The following is a 23161-nucleotide window of genomic DNA, read 5'->3' on the forward strand; positions in this document are numbered from 1 at the left end:
GCTCTCCTCTTCCCTTCTCTCCTCCTCCCCCCCTCCCCTTTCCCTCAGTTCCGTCCGTTGTCATCCTCTTTTTACCCACGTCTCTGTGAGATGATGCAGTTTGACCTGATCCCGGAGCTCAGGGCGGTGCTCAGGCGTTTTTTCTTAAGGATCGGCTCCGTCTTCCACATCCACGCTCCACCACAGGGAGGCACTACACCTCTGCCTACAACATAAACTCACCAGGAGAGGGTGCTACACCTCTGCCTGTGGCATGGACTCACCACTGGGGGCATAGCAGAGAGCAGGAAGTGGCTCCTTTGGACTGAGCTCATGAAGAAGGCTGAACACTTCAGAACATTCTCTCTATATGAAACTAAACGCTTTACATCAGAACTTTTATCTGGATCTGGGACAGTACAGAAGTAAGCACTTCAAGTGAATTTGACAGATTCTCATATTTTTCTTCTGCTTGTGCCCAACCTGGAAGTGACATTATAAACTTCAACAAAATCACAAAACTAGAAAAACTTAATCAGAGTTGGAGTAAACTCTTGCCTAATCTGTCAAATGCACTTTAAGGATTAGGTCACACTTTGTCCCCGTAGGTAAATGTGTCCGCTGCATTTCCTTTACTGTCTCGGGGTTAACCTGCATTTGACCCATCCTTTGGTGTCTCTGGGTTAAACCTGCATCTGGCCCATTTTTCAGTGTCTCTGGGTTTGTCAGGAGCAGTGGGGCCTACCTCCAGACCTTGGTGTAGTCTTGGTCAGGACATCTTTAAGCTAAAGGGTTTGACCTGTTGACATGTTTTGTTTAAATCCAGTCCAACACTACAGACTTTAAATATTTTCCATTTAACACAAAAATAAGTCACATTTGTTCCAAAGTCTTTCATCCAAACCAGTCTTCCCTACAGACGATTGGCTTCATTTAAAACATCCAAACTGATGTGAAAGTGCACACAGAAACGGCCTACATGGGAATCACGCCAGGGACCTTCTTGCTGTGTGGCACCTCCTCAAATCCAGATGAATGTTCTGACCCGCTCTCACTGATGGAGATGTTCTACTGTGGCCTGTGTCCCCTCCTCTTCAGCCCGGACAGAAACGATTCTCACTGTGAATGGTTCTACTCTTAGAACTGTCCTCACTGCAAAAACATGTTCCAAACTTGTCACTCAAGCCTCGTCTGCTCCATCCGCGTCTGCTCCATCCGCGTCTGCTCCATCCGCGTCTGCTCCATCCGCGTCTGCTCCATCCGTGTTTGCTCCAGCTAAAATCAAATCTCAGTATTTACCATGACCACATCTATGTTATTCATGTTTACAACAGTTTTACTTGTTTCAGCAAATATCTTTCAAACTCAAAGCAAAAATATCCCACAGTGGCCCATTATTTCAGTGTTTTTTTTGCACCAAGTACCACCAGAGGGGCACCACCAGAGGGGCACCACCAGAGGGGCACCACCAGAGGGGCACCACCAGAGGGGCACCACCAGAGGGGCACCACCAGAGGGGCACCACCAGAGGGGCACCACCAGAGGGGCACCACCAGAGGGGCCACCACCAGAGGGCCACCACCAGAGGGGCCAAAGTTTGTCGAGTCATTCTGAGAGAAGTGATGATGAGTCTAAACTGGTCAAATGTCGCAGATCCAGCTGAATATTCTAAACTTTCTGAGTTAATTTTGACTTCAGTGTTTGATGTTTGCATCATTTACTTTTTTATTATGTTTATTTTTGGAGGAGCTTGTCGCTGGTAAAGACTTGACGGTGAATTTGAAGTGACTGTTCTAAAGTCCAGACCTGTTCTGTGGCTCATGGTCCATCGTCAGTCTGTTCTGGTCAGACTAAAGACTGTTCAGAGAGTAGACACTTTCTGTGTATAGTCTTTAGTTTGAACCACAGACTGTTGAGAGTACATACTCTTTGTACAGTCTGTGGTTCATACACAGTTCAGAGTCTATTTACTCTTTGTGTATAGACTGTACAGAGAGTATACACTCTGTGGTTCAGGCTAAAGGCTTAAAAATCACATGTTCATCAGTTTTCATTTTGTTACAGAAATTACAGCTTCAGCCAATGAAATGTCAGCGACTCAAAACCACCCTGTTATGACTTCAGTTCAGATATCTGATGCAACCCAGGTTAGATCTGTTTAAAGGTGCACTGTGTAACTTTTCTGCATTCCTATTATTGAGCAGGCTTTCCCGGACACAGATCTGACTTGTAACTTGGCCTTATAGCATTACCTGCTTGTGTCCATTGCGATGTTGATGTGTAAAGTAATACTGTGGGACATTAAACAAAGCAGCATCATCAAAATGGCATCACCATGGAGACGAGCAGGTGGCAGACCAGATCCACTCAGTGTCTTTGAATTTAGGAAATGCTGTGTAAATCGTATGTGTTGTTATTGCTAGAAAAGTTCCACAGTGCTGTTTTATCTGGACTTTAGACAGGTACAATATGAATGTTTCTGTGTTAAATCAATCCATTTGTTGATGAAATATTTGACTTAAATGAGAAAATTAATTTTAAAACACAAATGAAATATACATGCTTCAGTTATGTCAGACATGTTTGTTCAGTCGTTCTGCATCTCAAAGTGAAGTCAGTTTTTCAAACAACTCCAGCTCAAACGACTCCATCTCAAAGAGATTTTATGTATTTATTTGAGTTTATTTTATATAATTTTGTCTTAATTGTTTCTGAGGCTTGATTGCACTGGGCGTCTGGGCTTTTATCATAATTCCTCTGCTCCTCCCACCCCTAGCTCCTCCCACTTCCTAGCCCCTCTGACCCCTAGCTCCTCCCAGCCCCTGCCCACCCCCACCCCCTGACACCTCCTCCCACTTCCGAGCTCCACCCATCTCCCAGCCCTGTCTTCCCCAACACCCTCCATTATCTCTGCTCCTGACCAGATTTGTGCTCTACTTTTAACCCCCAAGGACCGGGGACGAGACCAGACTTCATTAGGATGAAATCAGGTCTGAAACAGGACTCAACCAAGACTAAACCAGGGGTTAAACCAGAACTGAACCACAAAAACAGGTCTGAACCAGGACTCTGTGATTACATTTGTCAGGGGCAGAATTGGCATGTTAGTGTGTTAACTTGTTAGCAGGACACTGGTTTATGATCTCTGTGAAACCGTGACTCCTTGCAGTATTTTTCATAATCACCCAAACCCACCCTCCTCCCCCTCTCTTCCTCTATCACCTCTCCTTGTCCTCCCCCCCTCTCCTCTTCCTCTGTTACTCCTCCTCTCCCTCCCTCTTGTATGTAGTATTATTTAATGTGCATTATTCCGAGCTCCATTCCTCCTCGTGGCCGTGGACGTTCTGAGATGTGGGAGATATAAATATATAAAGTCTGTAAAGTTTCCATTGTAAAATACTGAGATGTTTTATTGTGTGTAATATTCAAACGGTGATGGAATAAACTGAAAAATAAACTCCTCGTTCACTGTTTTTTGCGCCCTCTTACGACTGAACACGAGAAGTGATTTAACCAACAGAAAGTTAGAAAATCAACAAACAAAAACAGACAAACAAATGGAAACCACCAACACCACCACTCAGCGGTGGTGTTGATGTTGTCGGTGGTGTTATTACTGTTGGTCTTGTTGGTGGTGGCGTTGTTTTCTTGGCTTTTGCTTTCGTTTCGATTTTCTCTTAACTGCAGTGACTTTAAACGTCCACATGAGGACGCTGTACTCAAACAGGAGTCACTCCGGTGGATTTTGGGAAAACAAAGGTTTCCATGGAAACGCTACATCCTTTGTTTAATGTTTAATAAAGTGAAATATCCGGAGCAGAGGTAGAACAGTTTGGAACAACCCGGAAAAGAGAAAGAAGGTAACAGACCGAACAAAGGGAACAGTATAAGAAGGGAACAGTATAAGAGGAGAACAGAGTGAACAGATTAAAGAGCTTTTCAAAAACAGAACATTTTGTCTCTAAATGTTTTAAAGGGCATTAATGATCGTCATGAACGTGATTCGTCACGTGATATTTGGACTCTTTCACTGATAAACATTTGGCCAATTTAACCGGTTAAATCTCACATTTTCCCATTCCTGTTTAAATAAGTCTCTCAGATTGTGTCCCAGTCCAGTTAAATCAGTTCCTGGAGCAGAGATCAGCTGAGTGCGACGCGACGGGGGGCGGATCTGACGCGGTTCTGACGCGCAGCAGTTGCGGCTCGGCTCCGTTAGCAGCGGGCTAACGTTAGCAATGTCACAAACGGCCCTTGTTCCACCGGGGCCTGGATTAAACCACGTCCGGAGATGATTCCACGGACTCGGATCTGCAGGTAACGTGACCCACGGCTCCGAGTTTGACGCGTTTATCTTTAAAATGTGATTTAAGAGATTTCCTCCTGCGGCTGAAGCAGGAGGAGCTCGACGCGGAGTCTCATCTGAGCTGCAGTTTTCTGGTTTAACGGCAGCACAATCTCACCAAACGCTGTCGTTAAATCTACAGTTTTATTTGAAAAATAATCTTATATTATGTGAAACAGACGGAGCTTTGAGTCTCAGCCGTTTCAGACGCGGCTCTGGGGCGTTCTGTGGTCTTTTGTGGTCTTTTAAGGTCTTTTAATTCATCTGTGGGACATTTTAATTCTCCGATGATGAGTTTTATTTTGATGAGGAGCTCAGTGCGCGGGTGGTGTCCCTGGCCGCGGTGACTCAAGGTTCCTTCGCGTAATGACAGTAGCACAGAGGTGCCATTGTGCGATCCGCTCCCCCGCCTCCTCTTCCTCCTCCTCCTCCTCCTCCCCCGCCTCCTCCTACTTCTTTACATGCCTCTTCAGTTTGGATTCTTCTAATCAGGACTGAGATGAGTGTAAAAGCAGCGGTCTGTGTTAAACACAGATAAAACACATGAGACGAACGTGTCCGGATCATCACTGCGCCCGCGCTGTTTGTCCCACGCGCGCAGCGCCGCGTATGAGCGAAGTTATTTAGTGTTCATAGAAAAACGTCAGTTCTTGTCACGCGCGGAGCCAAACCAGGACAATATGACTGTGACTCCTCCGTGGATCGCTCCAAATATAAACCTGTCACTGTACACGTGTGTCCGTGGTAAATGGTTTGGAAATGTTGGTTATAATGTGATTTCACGCACGCGCAGCGTGGAGGATGCGTGTTTATTAAGCGTGTTACGTAACCCGCGGAGGGCGGGGCGTGCAGTGAGAGCTGCGTATGGAACGCACTGGAGCGACCAGACCAGCCAGACGCACGCCAACCTCATTCCATTCACACTGTCTCCACTGGAGCGGGTCTGACAGCTCCGAGCGGGACTCCACCTTATGTCCGCGGGAAAAGAGGCCACAGAAGACGGACGGCTCTGATCCGGAGGAGCGTATCTACCGCGTCTGAGCCACGTCAGGTAGACTTCTGTTTAATGACGTCTCCACGCTGCGTGAATCATGACTGTGCGTGGATAACAGTCCACAGTCCATATTCCACGGCCGTGTTTGGTTTACATCTAACTCAGGTTAATATTTGAACGAGTAATTTTAGATTACGTCTAAACCTTATCTCCACTCTGGGCTGGTGGAGGCGCTGAATTTGGTTCTACAGCGGATATATAACTGCACATCTACTCTGCTCAGGTGCCGCGTGCGTAAAGGTCTGGATGTAAATGTGTTGGGTTCTTGTCTGCGCCACGGCCGCTCCAGACGTGGATCTATAATGCGCAAATGTCGCGCCCGCGCGCGGGTAATGGGGGGGTGGGGGGTTTGTGGGAGGTCACGGGAGAAAAGGATGCTCGTGTAAGCACGCTGTACGTGCACGCTACTGCTCGCCACGTGGTTGGAGAGTGGAGCATGTGGCGAGGTAAACAATGTGTCTGCGTCTGCGCCGTCCAGATTTTTCGACACGTGACGCTTAAATATAAATTAATTTAACCATAAACGTGACAGACACATCATTACGTACAGGAACTAAAGACACTCCGTATTTGATCATGTGACATTTTGGGACAAAGGGGCGGGAGCAGCGCGGGAGGGACTGACAGAGTCTGGAAATCTACATGTCCTCGTGACGATAACCGTATAGTCCCGGTATAGTTGCTCATGTAAAAGGGGTTTTCATCTCCTCAGACTCTTCTGAGCATGTGCAGAACGATCTGACTCAAACTGGACTCACCTCTTCTGCCTTGACCTCAGACACAGATTGGACCTGAGACAAGAGGTCAGAGGTCACACATGATACTGTTCCTGTCACCCCCTCCCCCCACACACACACCTGTCTCTCGTCTTTCACCTGCCACATTCTCTCTCCTCCTCTGTCCTCTTAAAGTTCATCACAGATCTCCAAAAGTCTAATCCACAGACTTTTTTTTTCCCTGATCATTTTTGTCAGATGAGCTCCATTCTCCCACTGCATTTCTCCAACCACACTACAACATCTGGGAGGGCATCTGACACACCACAACATCTACAGTTTAAAGAGGAGGTATTCTGCCAAATCGAATTTTTAAATCTTTGTCCCATGTTTAACTCTGCTCCTCAAAAACAAAGAGGTTTTAGATGTCATCCATGTTTGAGTAACCTAGTGATCTCTCCCAGGTCCTATTCAAACCCTCCTTACAGTTAGCAGTACGAGTCTGTACAAGGCTCCGCCCACAAGCCTAAATATGTTGTTTTGGGCAAAATATAGCATTTTCAAAACTATAAAAGAAACCGTTATCTAAATATGTTATGTGTTACAGTTAATAACCCAGAAGTAAAATGACTCTATTTAAGTAGAGACATTTGACCTGCCCCCATCTCAGAATTACAGGAGTATGGTAGGGCATCTGACATGTTTGTGCTTTTGTCCAGGACTTGAGCTGGTGTTGGATCTAATGGAGCTTTGAGGACAACACTGGAGTAGACGAGAACATGTCCCTCAACAGAGAACTGGTGGAATTCTACATCCAGTACAAACTGTCTCAGCGGGACTGTCCTCTGCAGCACCTGGGGCTGGGGGACAGGAGCACACAGAGTGACACGGAGCATCTTGGACTTGGGGATAGGGGGCTGGAGGATGGTACGGAGATTGACACAGAGAGAGACAGGGACCTTCTGGGACTGGGGGACAGGAGCGTGGACAGGAGCGTAGACAGGGCTCGGCTGCAGAGAGAAACAGAGGTGGACAGTACGGAGCTGGAGAGGACTGCAGATGATGCGTCTATAGACTCTCACTTTAACGGCTCTGTGAATGGCACCGCCCCAGACTCCACCCCCTCACTTAGACTCAGACTTGACTCCGCCTCTGATTCTGCCCCCGTCCACAGCCCCGCCCCCTTGTTGGACCTGGACGCCGTTAAAGAGGCTCTTCGTGACTCCGCTAATGAGTTTGAGCTCCGTTTTAGCCGCGCTTTCAGCGACCTGCACCGCCAGCTGCACATCACGCCCGCCACAGCCTATCAGAGCTTCGAGAGTGTCATGGACGAAGTGTTCCGCGATGGCGTTAACTGGGGGCGTGTCGTTGGCCTGTTTGCCTTCGGGGGCGCTCTTGCTGTGGAGTGTGTGGACAAAGAGATGAGCACCCTAGTGGCTCGCATCGTCACCTGGATGACTGTGTATCTGGACGAACACATCCAAGACTGGATCGACTCGCAAGGGGGATGGGTGAGTCATGTATATACAAAACACACACACATATATATGAAAAGTTTAGTCTGATTTCATGTCAGACACTGAAAAAAAATTTCTCTTTATATAGTGTATGTAAACGTCTGGTTACTATACACACACTAACATATATATTATCTGTCCCTTCAGAGTGTCAGTCACTCTTTGGTTCCGAAGTCCAGCACAAACGATCAGAATCTCACCTTAAATAAAGACTTGCAAGACACTGTTTGACTTATAAACGTGAAACATTCAAGCAAGCGCACAATGGCCGTTGGCGCTGGTTGGTAACGGCTATTACCGCGGTGACAAACTGAAACGTCTGATGTAAAATGTCTGTTCTGTTTGTAAATGTCTCAGATCTGAGTTACTTCAGTTTTAAATTAAGCTAATCCCTCCTTCCTACTCAGAGCAGTTGGGCGTTCGTTTACCTGCTACTATGGTGATGTCATGGTGACGGAGCAGTGATAAAGAATGTGAATTAACTGACCAGTGCCCCCTGTCTCTCTCTACAGTGTCGTATCTGAGTAGCGCCCCCTGTCTCTCACTGCAGTGTCGTATCTGAGTAGCGCCCCCTGTCTCTCTCTGCAGTGTTGTTGTTTTGATCTGGTTTAAAACGTGAGTTGCGAGATTTGAGTCAGACTTTAGTCTTGAGTTTATCTGAGCCTGAGCTGACACTGTGGTCATGTGATGCTGACCCTGTGTTCATATGACCCGCATTTCAACATCTGTCAGAAAGATAAAATTCTTTAAAGATGTCACCGAGGTTTAATCTCATCTGAGCCGGAGTGTGAGCCGGAGTGTGAGCCGGAGTGTGAGCCGGAGTGTGAGCCGGAGTGTGAGCCGGAGTGTGAGCCGGAGTGTGAGCCGGAGTGTGAGCCGGAGTGTGTGCCGGAGTGTGTGCCGGAGTGTGTGCCGGAGTGTGTGCCGGAGTGTGTGCCGGAGTGTGTGCCGGAGTGTGTGCCGGAGTGACCCTGGACACTGTGTCTCTGGGTTATGGGCTCGACACACAGGGAGCGATGTCGCTCGCTCTCCATTTATTTTCAATGGTCTCTGTGTGACACTGCGAAAATTGCTCGTCTCTCTCACCTCCGCGACAAGCGAAAGTCGTGCACATGAAAACTAGGGATGGGACGATATTAAATTTTAGACTCACGATTATCGTGGCCAAATTAATCGCGATTAACGATATTATCGTGATAATTATTAACCTGTTAACGTTCCGACGGCCCGGGCCTACTTTACAACTTTACAGCAATGTACATACACTTCTGCGTCACCCGCACAAACATCAAATGAAAGCTGCGGCGCTCGTCTTTCTGGATATGCAAACCATTTTCACCTGCAATCACCAGAGTGCTGACAGGAAAGACGTTTTTACAGAAAAGTCACAAAGTGTGAATCTGGACTTCACTTACCATTGAGCACTCTGGTTCTGTCAAACATCAACATATTCACACAAAGTTGGGCTCATTTGTTCCGTAAAGGTCCAGAGAATATAATCCAGTCAAGAAATTATGTCCACAAAATAAGATCCTCCATGTCCAATCTGCTGCAGGACTCCAAATATAAAATCTGCTCCGTCACTTCTTTGTCTTTCTTTAGTCGATTTCAGGCATAATAAACTTCTGACAGCGCCAACTTTGTTCCCCAGTGCTAAACACACGTGTTAGCTTGTGATTGACACCAGTGGTGGCCAATAAGGTGGGGGTTGTGGGTTACTGAGCCCGCAGACAGCGAATCAGTGCTACAGATGACTGAAAGTTTACGCCCCACTCTTCCCCTTGTAGAATCAACCAATTACATCACACACATTTAGTGACGTTTTCCCCTTACAGCCAAAGAGCAGCGGGACAGGATGATGTATCACATGCCATGGTTTTCCATAAACAGACGTACCCGGAAGAAAATGTGTACTCCTCAATGCCATGTTGTCGAAATGGACCGGTCCTTGTTGCGCCGGAAGTGACGCAAGTGCCCGTCGACAAACACTTAATTTTTTTTAATTAAGGCACTTTGGTGAATTGGGAAACGAGTGGATGCAGAAATGTGTGCATAATGGCGCATTTTACGCACTGTTGTTTTGCGTTTTAAACATGACGAAACGGACAAAACAAAGGGAGAACGTGATCGAGGACACTGTGGATGTTTGTACAAGTTAAACTAGAGGCATCTCTGACCTGGAGTGGTTCATGGCAAAGAGTCAAGATCCCACAGTGGACTCAGGAGTAAAGGACCTTATTTTTTGATGGATTGGATGCTGTTCTCGATCGGTAAGCGTGGTTTATTCTGCTATTGACTTAATTGTACGTAAAATATATCGTGTATAATCGTTAGCATTGCTTCTGTGCACATAGTGCACATTCGGACCATGCGCTCTGGCACATTGTGTTCAGCTTTATGAATTAGACTTAATTTGTCTATTGTTTAAAAGGTGTTGTTTTATTCTGCAGTTTGCATTATTGTAGGTAAAAATCTAAGATGTGCACACATTAGCGTCTCATCTGTGCGCACGGGTGAGGCGCGCACTGGTACGTTCCTGTGGAGAGTTACGGATCAGACTTTGTTTATTGTTGATATCTGACAGAATATAGTTCAGACAGAGATAAGCACAGAAGCTACAAGTGTCATTGCTATGTCAGAGTGGGCAAACACCAGAACTAACATCTAAACGCTGTATTGGAACTGGAAACATGAGGCAGTGTGGTGCCGTAAAGGCGATTATAATCGTGCGCGATGATCGCGATTATTAAAAAATGCCACAAACGATTAATTGCGGACCTTATTTATCGCGATTAACGATATTATCGTATATCGTCCCATCCCTAATGAAAACCTCGCGCTCGTGCATGTCGACATGCACACGCGGGCCTGCGACGCGACTAATGAAAGTTGAAAAATGTTCTATTTTTATCGCGGTCGCCTGCACAACAGCCAATCAGCGAGAGTTTGACTGACGAGCCAATGCACTGTCCACTTCAGAAACATCATGGAGGAGAAAATTATACTCACGGTGTCGGATTTCCCAATTCTTTTTGACATCTCAAAGAGACTACCGAGATATATCAAAAAAAGCAGCTGCCTGGGAACTCGTTGGTGCCAGGGTGAATATGAGTGGTAAGTTAACATGCGCAAATTTGTTAATTCAGATAAATTTACGGAGGCTAATAACCAAATGTATTAAAGACTGATTCAACATTTAAAAAATATATTTATTTAAGGTTTTTACATTAAACAGAATTAGCTGCAGAATAGGGTGGACCCAGGATCGCTTTTTTAGTTTTGTAGAGTGCAACCAATTGTAATATTTTAGTCAAATGAAGCAAAACTTTACTAGATTTCATTTTAGTGTCTTTTTCCCATCTACCGCTATTAACCTCAAAATTCCCTCCAAATAAACAGCCAATCAGACGTGTAGGAGGCTCGCGATCTGCTCTGGAACAGAGCGCAACGTGACAAGCTGCCGCTAGTCGCTGCAGTTTGTCGCTGCCCGTGTGTTTGATTTTAAAGCCTCTGTGATGAGTGTCGCTGCACACTGTTGTTAGTCGCTCCCCGTGTGTCGAGCCCATTAAACCTGCATTTGGCCTGTCCTTCAGTGTCACTGGGTTAAACCTGCATTTGACCCATCCTCTCTGGGTCAGGATTACGTCGCTGGTGGATTATAAAAGCCTGTTCACAGAATGCTCTTTTGTGTTTTGGGAGCTGAACCCGTGACCTTGTTGTTGTGGGGTGAGAGGGCTAACCACTCTGCCACTGCCTCAGAGACAAAGAGACAGAGAGACAAAGAAAGAGTGTTTGGTCAGCGCTTTGAGATCGATTATTGACAAGTTCAGTGGTCTGTGGTCAGCATTTAAAGAGACCCGACCAGAGACCAGAGACAAGACCAGATCTTGTGGTGTAGCTATGTGACTGACTCAGGCCTGAGGAGGGTGAAGGTGCACTAAACTCTCTCTATCTAATAATGAAGATTACTCACTCTCTCTCGCTCTATCTTGCTCTAGCTTTCTCGCTCTCTTCCCCTCTCTCCCCCCACCCACCTTCCTCTTTCGCTCTCTTTCTCTAGGGACTGTCCCAGGTCTCAGGTGTTTTTTTTCTCTGGCCTTTTTCCCGTCAACCCCCCCCCCCCCCCCCCCCCCCCCCTTCTCCTCCTTCTCTCCTCCTCTCTTTCTCATTTTGAATCTACGTGTTCATCTTTCTCTCTGTTTAAAATCCCCTAGTGTCTCTGAGGACAGCCCCACCAGCCCCTCCCCTCTTTCTCTCCCTCTCCTCCCCCACCCCACCCCCCTCTTTCTCTCCCTCTCCTCTCCAGAGTGATGGAGAGAAGGAGAGCCTCCTCTCTATCCCTCTCTCTATTTTGTTGCCTCCTTTTCTTCTCACCACTTCTCTCTTCTCCATATCCCTCTCTCCTCTCCCTCCTCCTCTCCATACCTCTCTGTTCTCTCTCATCTCCATACCTTTCTCCTCCTCTTTCTCTCCTCCTCTCTCTCCTCCTCTCCATCCCTTTCTGTCCTCTTTCTCCTCCTCTCCATCCCTCTCTCTCCTCTTTCTCCTGTCCTAGTCCAAGGTCAGTCCTCGCGGCCCTGTGCCAACACCGGCAAGAACAAGGAGAGAGAGATGGGGAGTGGGGAGCAGGGAGAGAGAGGGAGACAGAGAGAGAGGGAGACATAGAGAGAGAGACAGACAGAGAGAGGGACGAGGAGGAGGTGTATCTGAGGTTGAGCAAGAGTTTATGATGCAGTTATTCAGAACTCAGACAGATCTGGGACTAAAGCAGGTCTAAAGCGGGACTAAAGCGGGACTAAAGCAGGTCTAAAGCGGGACTAAAGCGGGACTAAAGCGGGACTAAAGCGGGACTAAAGCGGGACTAAAGCGGGTCTAAAGCGGGACTAAAGCGGGTCTAAAGCGGGTCTAAAGCGGGTCTAAAGCAGGACTAAAGGAGGTCTAAAGGAGGACTAAAGCAGGACTAAAGCAGGTCTAAAGCAGGTCTAAACAGTAGTCTGTGTATCACACTCTGGTTACCAATTAAAGATGAATAATGCCGTACCCCCCACTCCTCTCCTTCCTCTCTTTTTCTCTCTCCCTTCTCTCCTCGTCCCTCCCTCTCTCTCTCTCCCTCCCTCCTCCCTCTCTCTTCTCTTCCCTCTGTAATTAATATTCTTGCAGACTCTGTTACACCTCTTCTTCTTCTGTCACTCTCACTTTAAAGCAGCAGATCTGACCCCTGGGACCCTCCTCCCTCCCTCTCTCTCCTTCATCTCTCCATCATCTGTGTCTGAAATAGATTTTTGTTCTTTTGCTTGTTTTTTCGGGTCCGCTCATTGTTCCCTTCAGCCTCTCTCTCCCTCTTCCCCTTCTCTTCTTTATGTCCCTCGCCTCTGCCCCCATCTTTCCTTCATTTCATTCTCTTCTTCTTCATCTCTTCCCTCTTTCTTTTTCTCTACTGTGTCACTTTGCTCCAATTGATTTTTGTTCCTTGTTTGTTGTCGTGCACATGCTGCTCATCGTCATTGTCTTCTTCCTCTCCTTCTGTCCTCCCTCTTTCTCTCCTCCATATCTCTCTCTCTCATTCCTTATCCCCACTTGTTTAGCGTGTGTTTTTAGTGTTTGTTTAGCGGGTGTTTACCACATGTTTAGCGATTGTTTAGCATGTCTTTAGCATTCATTTAGTGTGTTAGTGTGCGTTTAGAGTGTGTTTAACGTGAGTTTGGCCTTGGTTTAGCATGTGTTTAGGGTGTTTAGCTTGTGTTTCATGTGTTTAGCATTTGTTTCATGTGTGGTTCGTGTATTTAGAGTGTTTAATGTATTTAGCGGGTGTTAAGCATTTTTAGCCTGTCCCTTGTTCAGCCAGAGCTCGTCACGTGACTTGGAGGTGTGGTTGTGTGTTCCAGGTGTGAGACGCAAAGGCACAATGACAGAGTTTTACTAAAGTGACAGTTCTGGGACAGTTTGACCCTGAACAAAAACACAAAGCCCCCAAACCTTTTGTGCTGCTACCAGACTCCAAGGTCAATGGGGTGGGGCTAAGTGATTGGTGTGGGCAGGACTAAGCAAGCAGTGTGGGCTTAACTAGCTTTGTGGGTGGGGCTTAGTGCGCTTGTGCCTGTAAGGATCACTGGAATGTTCTGATCTGAACATCAGATTTTGAGATTTGTGTTTTTAAAACCAGATCCTTTGGAGATGGAGCGTCAGGTCAAAGGTGAGTCAAATTGAGATGGATCAATATTGAATTGTACACTTGAATATGTTTAAATGGACCAGTTTTCTGTTCTACCTCGTGACATCATCAGGTGGAGCTCCTCTGTGTTCCTAAAGTCTTCTCCAGATCAATGGCCTCTGTACGCCTCGTGTTTACAGTCATGTACATTATGAGGAGTAGATTATGTAAATGAGGTGCACATTATCTAAATGAGGTGCACATTATGTAAATTATGTGTACATTATGTAAATGAGGTGTACATTCCGCAAATGGAGTGGCCAGAGTGAGTCAGGCTGTTGCTCCATTAAACCAGAGGCTGAAGCGTCTTCTTGACTCGTGAGTCTGTGTCCCGGGTCAGACGTCACGATAATGAATGAGAACCAACTTTTATTTCAATCTTAAATCAGCTTCAGTTCAAAAATGTTCTGTTCAGATCTTTAACCATGTTCTAGTCATTTCTTCTCATTGAGCATCTGAAGTTGTATTTGTAGTGATTTATGTTTGAGTAATCTCTTATTTTTAAGATGCCAATTTGCCGATCTACCCCCGTTTAACCTCCACTGCTACAGGCCCAGTGTGATGTACGTGTCCACTGTGACGTACGCACTTCCTTCCCCAGTTTTATTGTCTTAATCAGTGATACAAATGAAAAAAAATGGGCTGCTCGTTAGTGTGTTGTGCAGCTATCCATAGGGGGCGCCGACTGCCTGCAGCGCTTTGTTGTGATGACGTTTACGGCGACATCAGCTCCCATTGAACAGATGAACATTGTGAGACTTGAGCTCAATTGAACTGATTTAAATGCAGGTGGTGTAGGGAGTGCAGGGAGCCCCCAAACTAAAGGTTGCTGGTTTGATTTTTAAACTGGGGGGAAGTTGGGGGAGGGAGGGGGGTGAGCATTGTAACAGTGAGCAAGACACTTCGGCCTCTTTGCACACAGGAACATGCTTGTAGAGGACAGGGAGAGCATGTGACACACTGGGAGGGCATCTGCCACACAGGGAGCAAATGAAGCTAAACTCAGCGCTGATACAGTCAGGGGTCAAAGGTTAAATTGCTATCTGTAGATCCTGGAGTAAACGTGACCATTCACCTTTGGGCGATTTAAAAAAAAATCTGTTTCACTGGACGCTTTTTACAAATGCAACTCTGTTTTCCCAGAATCCTCGGCGTCTGGAGCATTTCCTTTGCTCCACTTTGTCTCTGGTTTATATGGAATCAGGTCACACGCTCCGTTTCTCCTCCACCTCTCCTCTTCCTCTCTCCTCCCGTTCTCCTCGCCCTCCTCTCTCCATCTCTCCTCCCCTTCTCTCTCTCTTCTTCCCTCTCCCTTCCCCCTCTTCCTCTCTTGTCCCCCTCTCCGCCTTTCCTCCCTCTTTCCCTTTTTCGTATAGTTTCTTCAAAATTCACTCATCCCTCTTTCACAAACAAAAACATGGCTGTTTTCTTTTTATTTTCTTAAAAAGAAAAGAGAGAGCCCAAACTGTGCCAGGTGTGTCAGATGCCATCCCTCTTAGATTTTCATTTTCAGTCTCTCCCCCTCCATCTGCCCTATTCTCCCTCCCTCTATCTTTCACTGACATTTTAATCTTATTTTAAACAGAAACTGAAGGAGAGGAAGATAATTTATTTATTTACTTATCCTCTTTCGTTCATGTAGAGAAGGAGAAGGGAGAGAGGTGGACAGAGGGACAGGAGACAGATTAATTAAAATGGCTGACATCTGTTTTATGCAAAAATCTAAAAACACTTGAGTCTGAGGTCCTGGATGACCACTGCTCTGGACCACATATACATCAGATAAATCAACCCAAAGTGTCTGTATGGGTCATCTGCTGAATACTCGTATTGGCTACTCTGTCGGACGCTGGTGTTTGGTCAGCGGTTGGGACTTTTCACAAGTTCAGAAGTCAACGTCAGAGTCGATGGAGCCACGGCCATAATCATTTCATGTTTGTAACGCGGCGGCTAGCGGGTTAGCTGCGTCCATTTATATATAGAGACCATGTCCCATGTTGCCAAATGCATTGTTCGAAGTGCCCTTTGAATAATGCATTTATGGGCTTACGTAACGTTCGGTGCGACAAGGTGCTGTCCCATTTCAATGCAGCCGAAAATGTGCCCTGCATTTCCATGGGGATCGACCGTAGCCGAAGCTTGCGTCCATGCACTCTTCGCGCACTGCTATATCCCATCATGCACCACACCTACGCAAAAAAGAGACCAAAATGGAGTCCGCTATGCAATACATGTTCACATGATCGTACCAGTCACCTACAACAGTGCGACATGAAACTGTTAAATCTGAATAAAGATATGCATTTTAATGATTACAAAACCTGCTCAGCACTGGTACACTCTTTTGGGCTGGTTTGGGGGAAAAAACTGTTTAACTGAATGACGGAATGTGCAATCATTCCCAGACAATAAGAAGAATAATACATTATAATCATTAGAAATTATTATTGCAATAATAAGAATAATGAGCTAAAATGAACTGGCACACGACATGGTAGGTAACAGCGCCCTCTACTGGTGTTAAAGCCACAGATCAAATTAAACCTGGTCCAAAATACCGAATCATTAAACTGCAATATCCCATTTTATATATAACTAATGAGTGTTCTCTGGTTTATAGACTATGACTGTAAAAATGATATTGGTTACCTCGGTCTCTGTTAGAATGTTTTAACAAGGTATATTTTGTTAAAGATATGTAGTAGCTACAATTTGGGGGAAAAAATCACCTCGAACCTAATATTTGCCTATTGGTATTCAAAGGGAAACATGAATTCCTTACTTTATTCAAGCTAAACCGAAATAAATGGCTGTGACGACACCTTGACTCTTGTATTAAATAATAAAGAATTAAAACAAATTATTTCAGCAAAGTAACGTAAGCTACATGATGTAAGTGCACAGACAGCGCTTGAAGTACGCTCTGTGTTCCATTTCGGCAAGGAGGCTGGGCACTTCGAACAGTGCATTTGGCAAATTGGGACATGGCCATAGTCTATGGATGAGACCAGAGGAGAGACATATGAGGTGAATCAGAGTCTGTGACTGACCCGTCTCACATGAGAGGCTGTGATTGGTCAGTTGTGGTCTCTGATGTTTTGTGAGTTTTGCTCTTTTCATCATGTTCCAGTATGAGAGATTCTCTCCTCTCTCCTCCCCTCTGGTCTCCCTCTACTCCTTTCTCCTCCTCTCTCTCGTCTCCCTCTACTCCTGTCTCCTCTCTTTCTTCCCTCTCTCCTCTTTTCTCCCTCCTCTCTCCCTTTCTTCTCTCCTCTCTTCTGCCCCTCTCCTTCTCCTCTCTCCCCTCTCCTCCCTCCTTTCTCCCTCTCTTCCTCCCTCTCCTCTTCTCCCTCCCTCTCTCCTCTCTCATTTCTCCCCTCTCCTCCTCTCTCTCCCTCCTCTTCTCTTCCTCCTCTCCTCCCCCTGTGCCTCTCTCTCTCCTCCCTCTCTCTCCTCTTCTCCCTCCCTCTCTCCTCTCCTGTCTCATTTCTCCCCTCTCCTCTGCCCCTACTCTCCTTCTCTCCTCTCTCTCTCCTTGTCTGTTGCTGTGTTGTGTCTGGCGTGTCTGGTGTGTTGTGTTTTGTGGCCACAGTTCCTTCCTCTGCCCCGAGAAGAGTCACATGACAAAAGCCACCATCGTTCTTAGAAAGCTCCAACAGGAAGTCACGTGACTACCAAGAACCTGTGTCAGATGCCTTACTAAGAACCTGAGCCTGTGTCAGATGCCCTCCCTGTGCCTCAGATCGTGTCAGATGCCCTCCCTGTGCCTCAGATCGTGTCAGATGCCCTCCCTGTGCCTCAGATCGTGTCAGATGCCCTCCCTGTGCCTCAGATCGTGTCAGATGCCCTCTCTGTCTCTGAAATATTGTCTCTAAATATTGATTTCCTCTCGGTCACATCAGTCTTTATTAAACTGAGAAGCAGTGAGTGTGTGTGTGTGTATGTGTGAGAGAGAGACATGCGTGTGTTTAATGAAGAAAAATGTGTTGCTCGCTACTGCGATTTGCAGCTATCCATAGGGGGCGCCGACATGCAGCGCTTTGTTGCGATGATGTTCACGGTGACGTCAGCTCCCATTGGGCACTGCAGTTTTCTAACTTGGAAGTCAACGAACTTGTTTCTTTTATTAAGTCGTTTTAGATGAATATTGTGATTTAAAATGGGTAATTATAACATAATGAACCATAGGGGTCAGAGATGAGAACCATAAAGACTCAAGAACAACAGGGCTCAGAGTGAAGTTCTTCTTGTTCTTGTCGTTCTGGTCTAAATAATGCTCATCTCTGAATTGTGTTTATAAAGACCTGGGTCGTCCAGGTCGGTACGGGTCAGATGCTTTTACCCGCTGCCGTCTTCTCTAAAGTGAGATATAAAATATTACATGCAAAGCTGATACATCTCCATGGAGTCAAGCAGGTGGCCAACCCTCCAAAAAAGGGGGGTGATGCTAACTGTAGGCACGGCGCTCTCTAAAGCTCTGTTAGATTTTAATCAGAGTTTTAGTTTAACACAGTCTGAACATACAGAACTGACTTGTCTGAACTACAACAGGTGAGGTGATTTTTGTACTATTAATCAAGTCCCTCTCAAAGAACATTAGAGTCATAAGCTAGCTAGCATTAGCCAGCAGTTTTTCAGTGAGTCACTCACCTTTCTATGTAAAATCAAACTCTTAAAAACAGGACCATGAGCGCTGATTGATGACGGGCTTCTGAACATGAGCTTTTTAAATCACTGGGATTTTTCTTGAGTTTCAGATGATCTTAAAATTATCATCGTTTTCTAACTTGTACATTGCATCTCCATGGTAACTGCTGAACATTCCACCATAGACATACATGTAGACACAGTGTGATGTCACTGCAATGTATTGTGGTTGCTCGGTAACATTTTGCATGTGTCACTCATATTTGTAGTAAAATCTGAAATATTTTTGTTCTGTTTCATGTTTTAAATGTTGTCTGATACAGTTTTACATCTTGTAAGTTTTACAAGTTTTACATCTACTTGTATTTTTCTGATCCTTGTATTTTTTGGTACTTTTTCATTTTACCCGAGTAGCTCAGTAGTTCTCTCGCCTCTGGGTTTGAGCAGAGCAGTCCTGAGTGTTTGGCACCTTCCTGTGGTGGCTCTGAGCCACTGCAGCCTGACTCAGTTCCAGGAAGTGAGGGGGCGGGGCTTCTGAGCAGAAGTGATGAAGCCTTAATGTCTTCATCTGAAATTCTATTGAAATGACACGTCTGTGTGTGAGCGGGAGTCGCCCACAGTCCAGTTCTAAAAATAGCACAACTCACTAATGAGCTGCATCTAAAATGTAATTTTATTTTGTTGCTATATTTTTTTTATCACCCTTGTGTTTATATAGATTTAAAAATGACAATATCTTAAACATTTGTTCATTATACGTGAAGTTTAGATAAGTTAAGGTGAACTTTGACCTACTCACTTCAAAGGTCAGTATTGTGCGCGTGACAAAACCAGTGCTCCGCTCGCGAGCGCTGTGAGGATGCACTGAATGCAGTTTCTTACTCCAAAACATGGTAGAAAATAAAGAGATCACTTTCACAACGATTTAAGACTGTAAAAGAAACCTGCGCGTATCTCATCTGCGGAGCGACTGTGGTGACGGCAAAGCGGCACAATGTGGAGGGACACTTCACTATATCTCACAAAACTACACACGGGGACGCGCACTCCCCACGGGGACGCGCACTATGGGCAGAACAAGCCCAGAGCTAAATGCAGCTTTGGGTAAACAACAGGCTTTTTTCACGACACGGGTGAAAAAGTCACACAACGCAACCGAGATTTATTTTAAAATATGTAAGATTATTTTTCTTTAACATTACATAATTTATAACTTTATGAAACATGGTGCAATGTATATTATTTATGTTTTGTTAAAAAGGTTTGTCAATGGATAGTGAAAATGGGACACTTTTCCTATGAGATGTAGTGATGTAAGTGTCATCTGGAAATTTAACAAATACTAAGATTAGTAAAGTTAAAGAGCTGAATACTGATATCTGTTTCCCTCCTTGCTCATTGTTAGTAATTATTTTGAGAAATCATTAATGTGATCAGTGTCTTACAACATGATCAGTGTGTTCACATAGATGATCATCATTTATCATTATTAATAATGTATAACTAAAGGCAAACTGAGAAAATGTGTTATTTCAGAAGAGCGTCTCAAACTGGTCGCTCTTCGTATGACTCAGTGCCATAAAGTAGCTCTCAGGTTAAAAAAGGTTGGTGACCCCTGGTCTATATCTTTCACAAATATAAGACACATAGACTAGTACACACACACACCCACACACACCCTCTGTTCTATTCCCATGTGGCCTTATACACACAAAGTACAACATTTAGTGTGGAACATCAGTGCCTAAAGAAAGTGTTTTTATCATTGCGGTATCAAGTATCGAGTCTGTTCCTTAGTCTTGAAATAGAGTTTGAAGTGTGTGTGTGTGTGTCTGTCTCTGTGTCACTCTGACACTTCACTGGGACTCTGCTGTTTTTTAAATGAGCTCATTCTGTAAATAAACTTTTGGAGATTGACTCAGATTACAAGTACTCCCTGTGTACTCCCTGTGTACTCCCTGTGTACTCCCTGTGTACTCCCTGTGTACTCCCTGTGTACTCCCTGTGTACTCCCTGTGTACTCCCTGTGTACTCCCTGTGTACTCCCTGTGTACTCCCTGTGTACAGTGGTCCCTATAACCTTCACCTTTCGCGGCTTCGCTGTTTCACAGATTTTTTAGTACAATTTTGCATGCTTTTTTTACAGCCTATGAACGCGGATTGTGTCCTGCGTCCTGATTGACTGTTGGACTGTAGACCATTGTCCATCAGTCTCCTCTGTGCCGTGTCTCCTGTACAGTACAGAATGTGTTCAGACAAATTTACATAAATGATCGATCCATACTACAGCAGAGCCAGGACGAAGAGGCATGGTCAGAGAGAAATACGCGAGTCAGTATTAATTAATTAAACAAGAGAGAGATATGAGAAACTGTTAATGTCTGTCTGAGAAAAGTGTATAAAGTGTGTGGTGAGGGGTTTAACAGCCTTAAAACATATATAATAATTGTAAAAAATAAAGCCGATTACTTTGCGGATTTCGCCCATTGCAACTTATTTTTAGAACATAACCCCCACGATAATAGAGGGACCACTGTACTCCCGTGTACTCCTGTGTACTTCTACTTGCTCAGTTTGTGGCGTGTTTGAAGGTCAGAAGTACACAGAGCAGTGTTTGGTAAATCTCTCAAACTTGGAAAATCCCAAAAGAATCGCGGCACGAGTCCTGCTCTTTCAACTTTAGTTCAATTGAGGTAATTCCAGGACTGAAGGTGTATGGAGTTTAAAAACACAGTGGAGCACTTCCTGTATCACCACATGACATCACAAGGCGGAACAGAGTGTTTTCTACAGAAGAGCTCAGCATAAATCTGCAGGTTGAATGTTGAAAAATACATTGTCTAAAGAGAATTTTATCATCGTCGTGGTATCGGTATCGATATCGATATCGGTAATGAGTCCTTTCCTTAGTATCAATGTGGAGTTTCAAGTTTTAATGGTGATGACGTCGCTTGTCTGTTTTGCATTTAACCATTTCCTGTCTGTTGGTTTCAGGCCCGTTTCGCAGAGATCTACGGGCAGGACGCCGCCGCGCAGAGCCGCCATTCCGAAGAACGCTTCAAGAAATGGCTTTTTGCCGGAATGACCCTGGTCACCGGGGTCGTGGTGGGGTCACTGCTCGCCCAGAGACGCCTGTGAGACAGAGAGACATGAAAAACAGGAAAAACAGGAAAAACAACTCAAAATGGAATCTAACCTCCTACACCTGTCACCCTTCTCGTACAGGGTCGCGCTTTAGTCCTGGTTCAGTCTCAGTTTTGTCCCAGTTCAGACCTGGTTTAGTCCTGGTTTAGTCCCAGTTCAGACCCGGTGCAGACCCCTTTCTTTCGTACCTGGTCTTGTCTTGATCTGGATCTAGTCTTGAATCTGAACTTTTTTTGGACTTAAGTTTGTTGAAAAATCTGTCACATTTATTTAAACCTGTCAATCTTAAATCAGTTGAAATCTGTAAAATCAGTTTTTGTTTTTAAACCTTCCCAAACCTCCATGTTCAGCTCCAACTCCACCCCTACTCACGCCTTTACTAAACCGTGTGTGTGCTAGCGTTGTGTGGCTAAAGTGTGTTAGAATCTAACTCTAACCTCATGTTAGCGTCATGTGACCAACATGGTGCTAACAGCCTCTGAAACATGCTGCACTCTGCACTGGGAGCACAGTCACATGATCCCAGCGCGCGCACGCACACCCACACGCACGCACACACACCCACACATGCCCACACACACACACACCCCCCACACCCACACACCCCACACACACACACACCCACACGCACACCCACACGCACGCACACACACCCACACACGGCCACACACACACCCCACACACACCCCCACACACACACCCCACACACACACACACCAGAAGAAAAATATCAGAGCCACAGTTCAGTATGAAAGCACCTGTCACTTCACCTGTCAGAATAAAGTTTGTCACGTCTTCCTCTTCTTCTGTTTGTTCATCTCATGTTTGAATCAGTCTCATCTGTGTCGTGGCTCTCCTTCTCTTCTCATCGCTCCCTTCTTTCTCCCCTACTTTCCTGTTTAGCAGCTGTCATCTCTCTCCCCATTCTCACTCCCTCTTTCTCTGCCTCCTCTCTTCATCCAGAATCTCTCCTTCTCTCTCCCCCTCCTTCTTAGTGTTTGTCCTCTCCCTCCATTCTCCCTCCCTTCTCCGTCTCCTCTGTCCATCAAGACTGCTGCTTTGTTCATCAGACTGTACTAAAACATGACATCAGCATCAAGCTCTTCTGACTCAGCTGTCACTCATCTGTTACTCACCTGTCACTTACATTTAGACTGAAGAGAGGGAAGGAAAGGAGCGAGAAAGGGATAGAGGGTTGAGAAAAGAGAGGGAGGAGAGGGAAAGGAGGAGGAGGTACCTGTCACTCACCAAAAGATGGAGGAGAGAGGGGGATCTAGAGGAGCTCTAGAGTTTAAGGAGTTTTGGGGACTTCTGGAGGAGCTGAGGAGGAAGGGCTGTGGCGTTCCCAGTGTTCCTGGTGTTCCTTCAACATTCCAGAATCCAGTGACTTTATTTTTGTAGATCTGATCCATCTTACGCTGCTGCTGTTTTTTATCAGAAACCTGCTCCTCGCTGACTTTAGGAGCTGTGTGAGTGTGCACGAGGGTCATAACGTGTGCATGTGTCCTGTGGCTCAGAGGAGTGAGATCCATCCAAAAAAAACAAAAA

The 23161-nt window shown here is 45.6% G+C and overlaps 2 protein-coding genes across 6 annotated transcripts in view; both read left to right on the plus strand.

The window, feature by feature from the left end:
• arfgef2 (ADP-ribosylation factor guanine nucleotide-exchange factor 2 (brefeldin A-inhibited)) overlaps positions 1 to 3427 on the plus strand; it is a 40358-nt gene extending 36931 nt beyond the window's left edge. Inside the window, exon 39 of the mRNA XM_033968820.2 lies at positions 49 to 3427. Within this exon, the coding sequence (XP_033824711.1) occupies positions 49 to 216 (168 nt within the window). The 3' untranslated portion in view covers positions 217 to 3427. The remainder of the gene's footprint in view (positions 1 to 48) is intronic.
• A 701-nt stretch (positions 3428 to 4128) lies between these two features.
• bcl2l1 (BCL2 like 1) lies at positions 4129 to 23123 on the plus strand. 5 transcript variants are annotated; one of them, XM_055222908.1, is made up of 5 exons: positions 5166 to 5375; positions 6091 to 6181; positions 6353 to 6445; positions 6814 to 7605; positions 21464 to 23123. In XM_055222908.1, the coding sequence occupies exons 4-5, from the start codon at positions 6874 to 6876 to the stop codon at positions 21605 to 21607; spliced, it is 876 nt and encodes a 291-aa protein (XP_055078883.1). In that variant the 5' UTR covers positions 5166 to 5375; positions 6091 to 6181; positions 6353 to 6445; positions 6814 to 6873; the 3' UTR covers positions 21608 to 23123. The 5 variants fall into 5 exon arrangements, with proteins under 5 accessions (XP_033825917.1, XP_055078884.1, XP_055078882.1 ...); XM_055222909.1 differs by lacking the exons at positions 5166 to 5375; positions 6091 to 6181 and adding an exon at positions 4170 to 4296; XM_055222907.1 differs by lacking the exon at positions 6091 to 6181 and having other exon boundaries at positions 5162 to 5375.
• Positions 23124 to 23161: the final 38 nt, after the last annotated feature.

The sequence above is a fragment of the Periophthalmus magnuspinnatus genome, chromosome 7 (assembly GCF_009829125.3).
Source record: "Periophthalmus magnuspinnatus isolate fPerMag1 chromosome 7, fPerMag1.2.pri, whole genome shotgun sequence".
NCBI lineage: Eukaryota > Metazoa > Chordata > Actinopteri > Gobiiformes > Gobiidae > Periophthalmus > Periophthalmus magnuspinnatus.

Coding starts and splice junctions, on each gene's coding strand:
- bcl2l1 (XM_033970026.2), top strand. CDS start 6,874: ATGTCCCTCAACAGAGAACTGGTGGAATTCTACATCCAGTACAAACTG. Junction 7,606..21,463: donor TCGACTCGCAAGGGGGATGG/GTGAGTCATGTA, acceptor TGTTGGTTTCAG/GCCCGTTTCGCAGAGATCTA.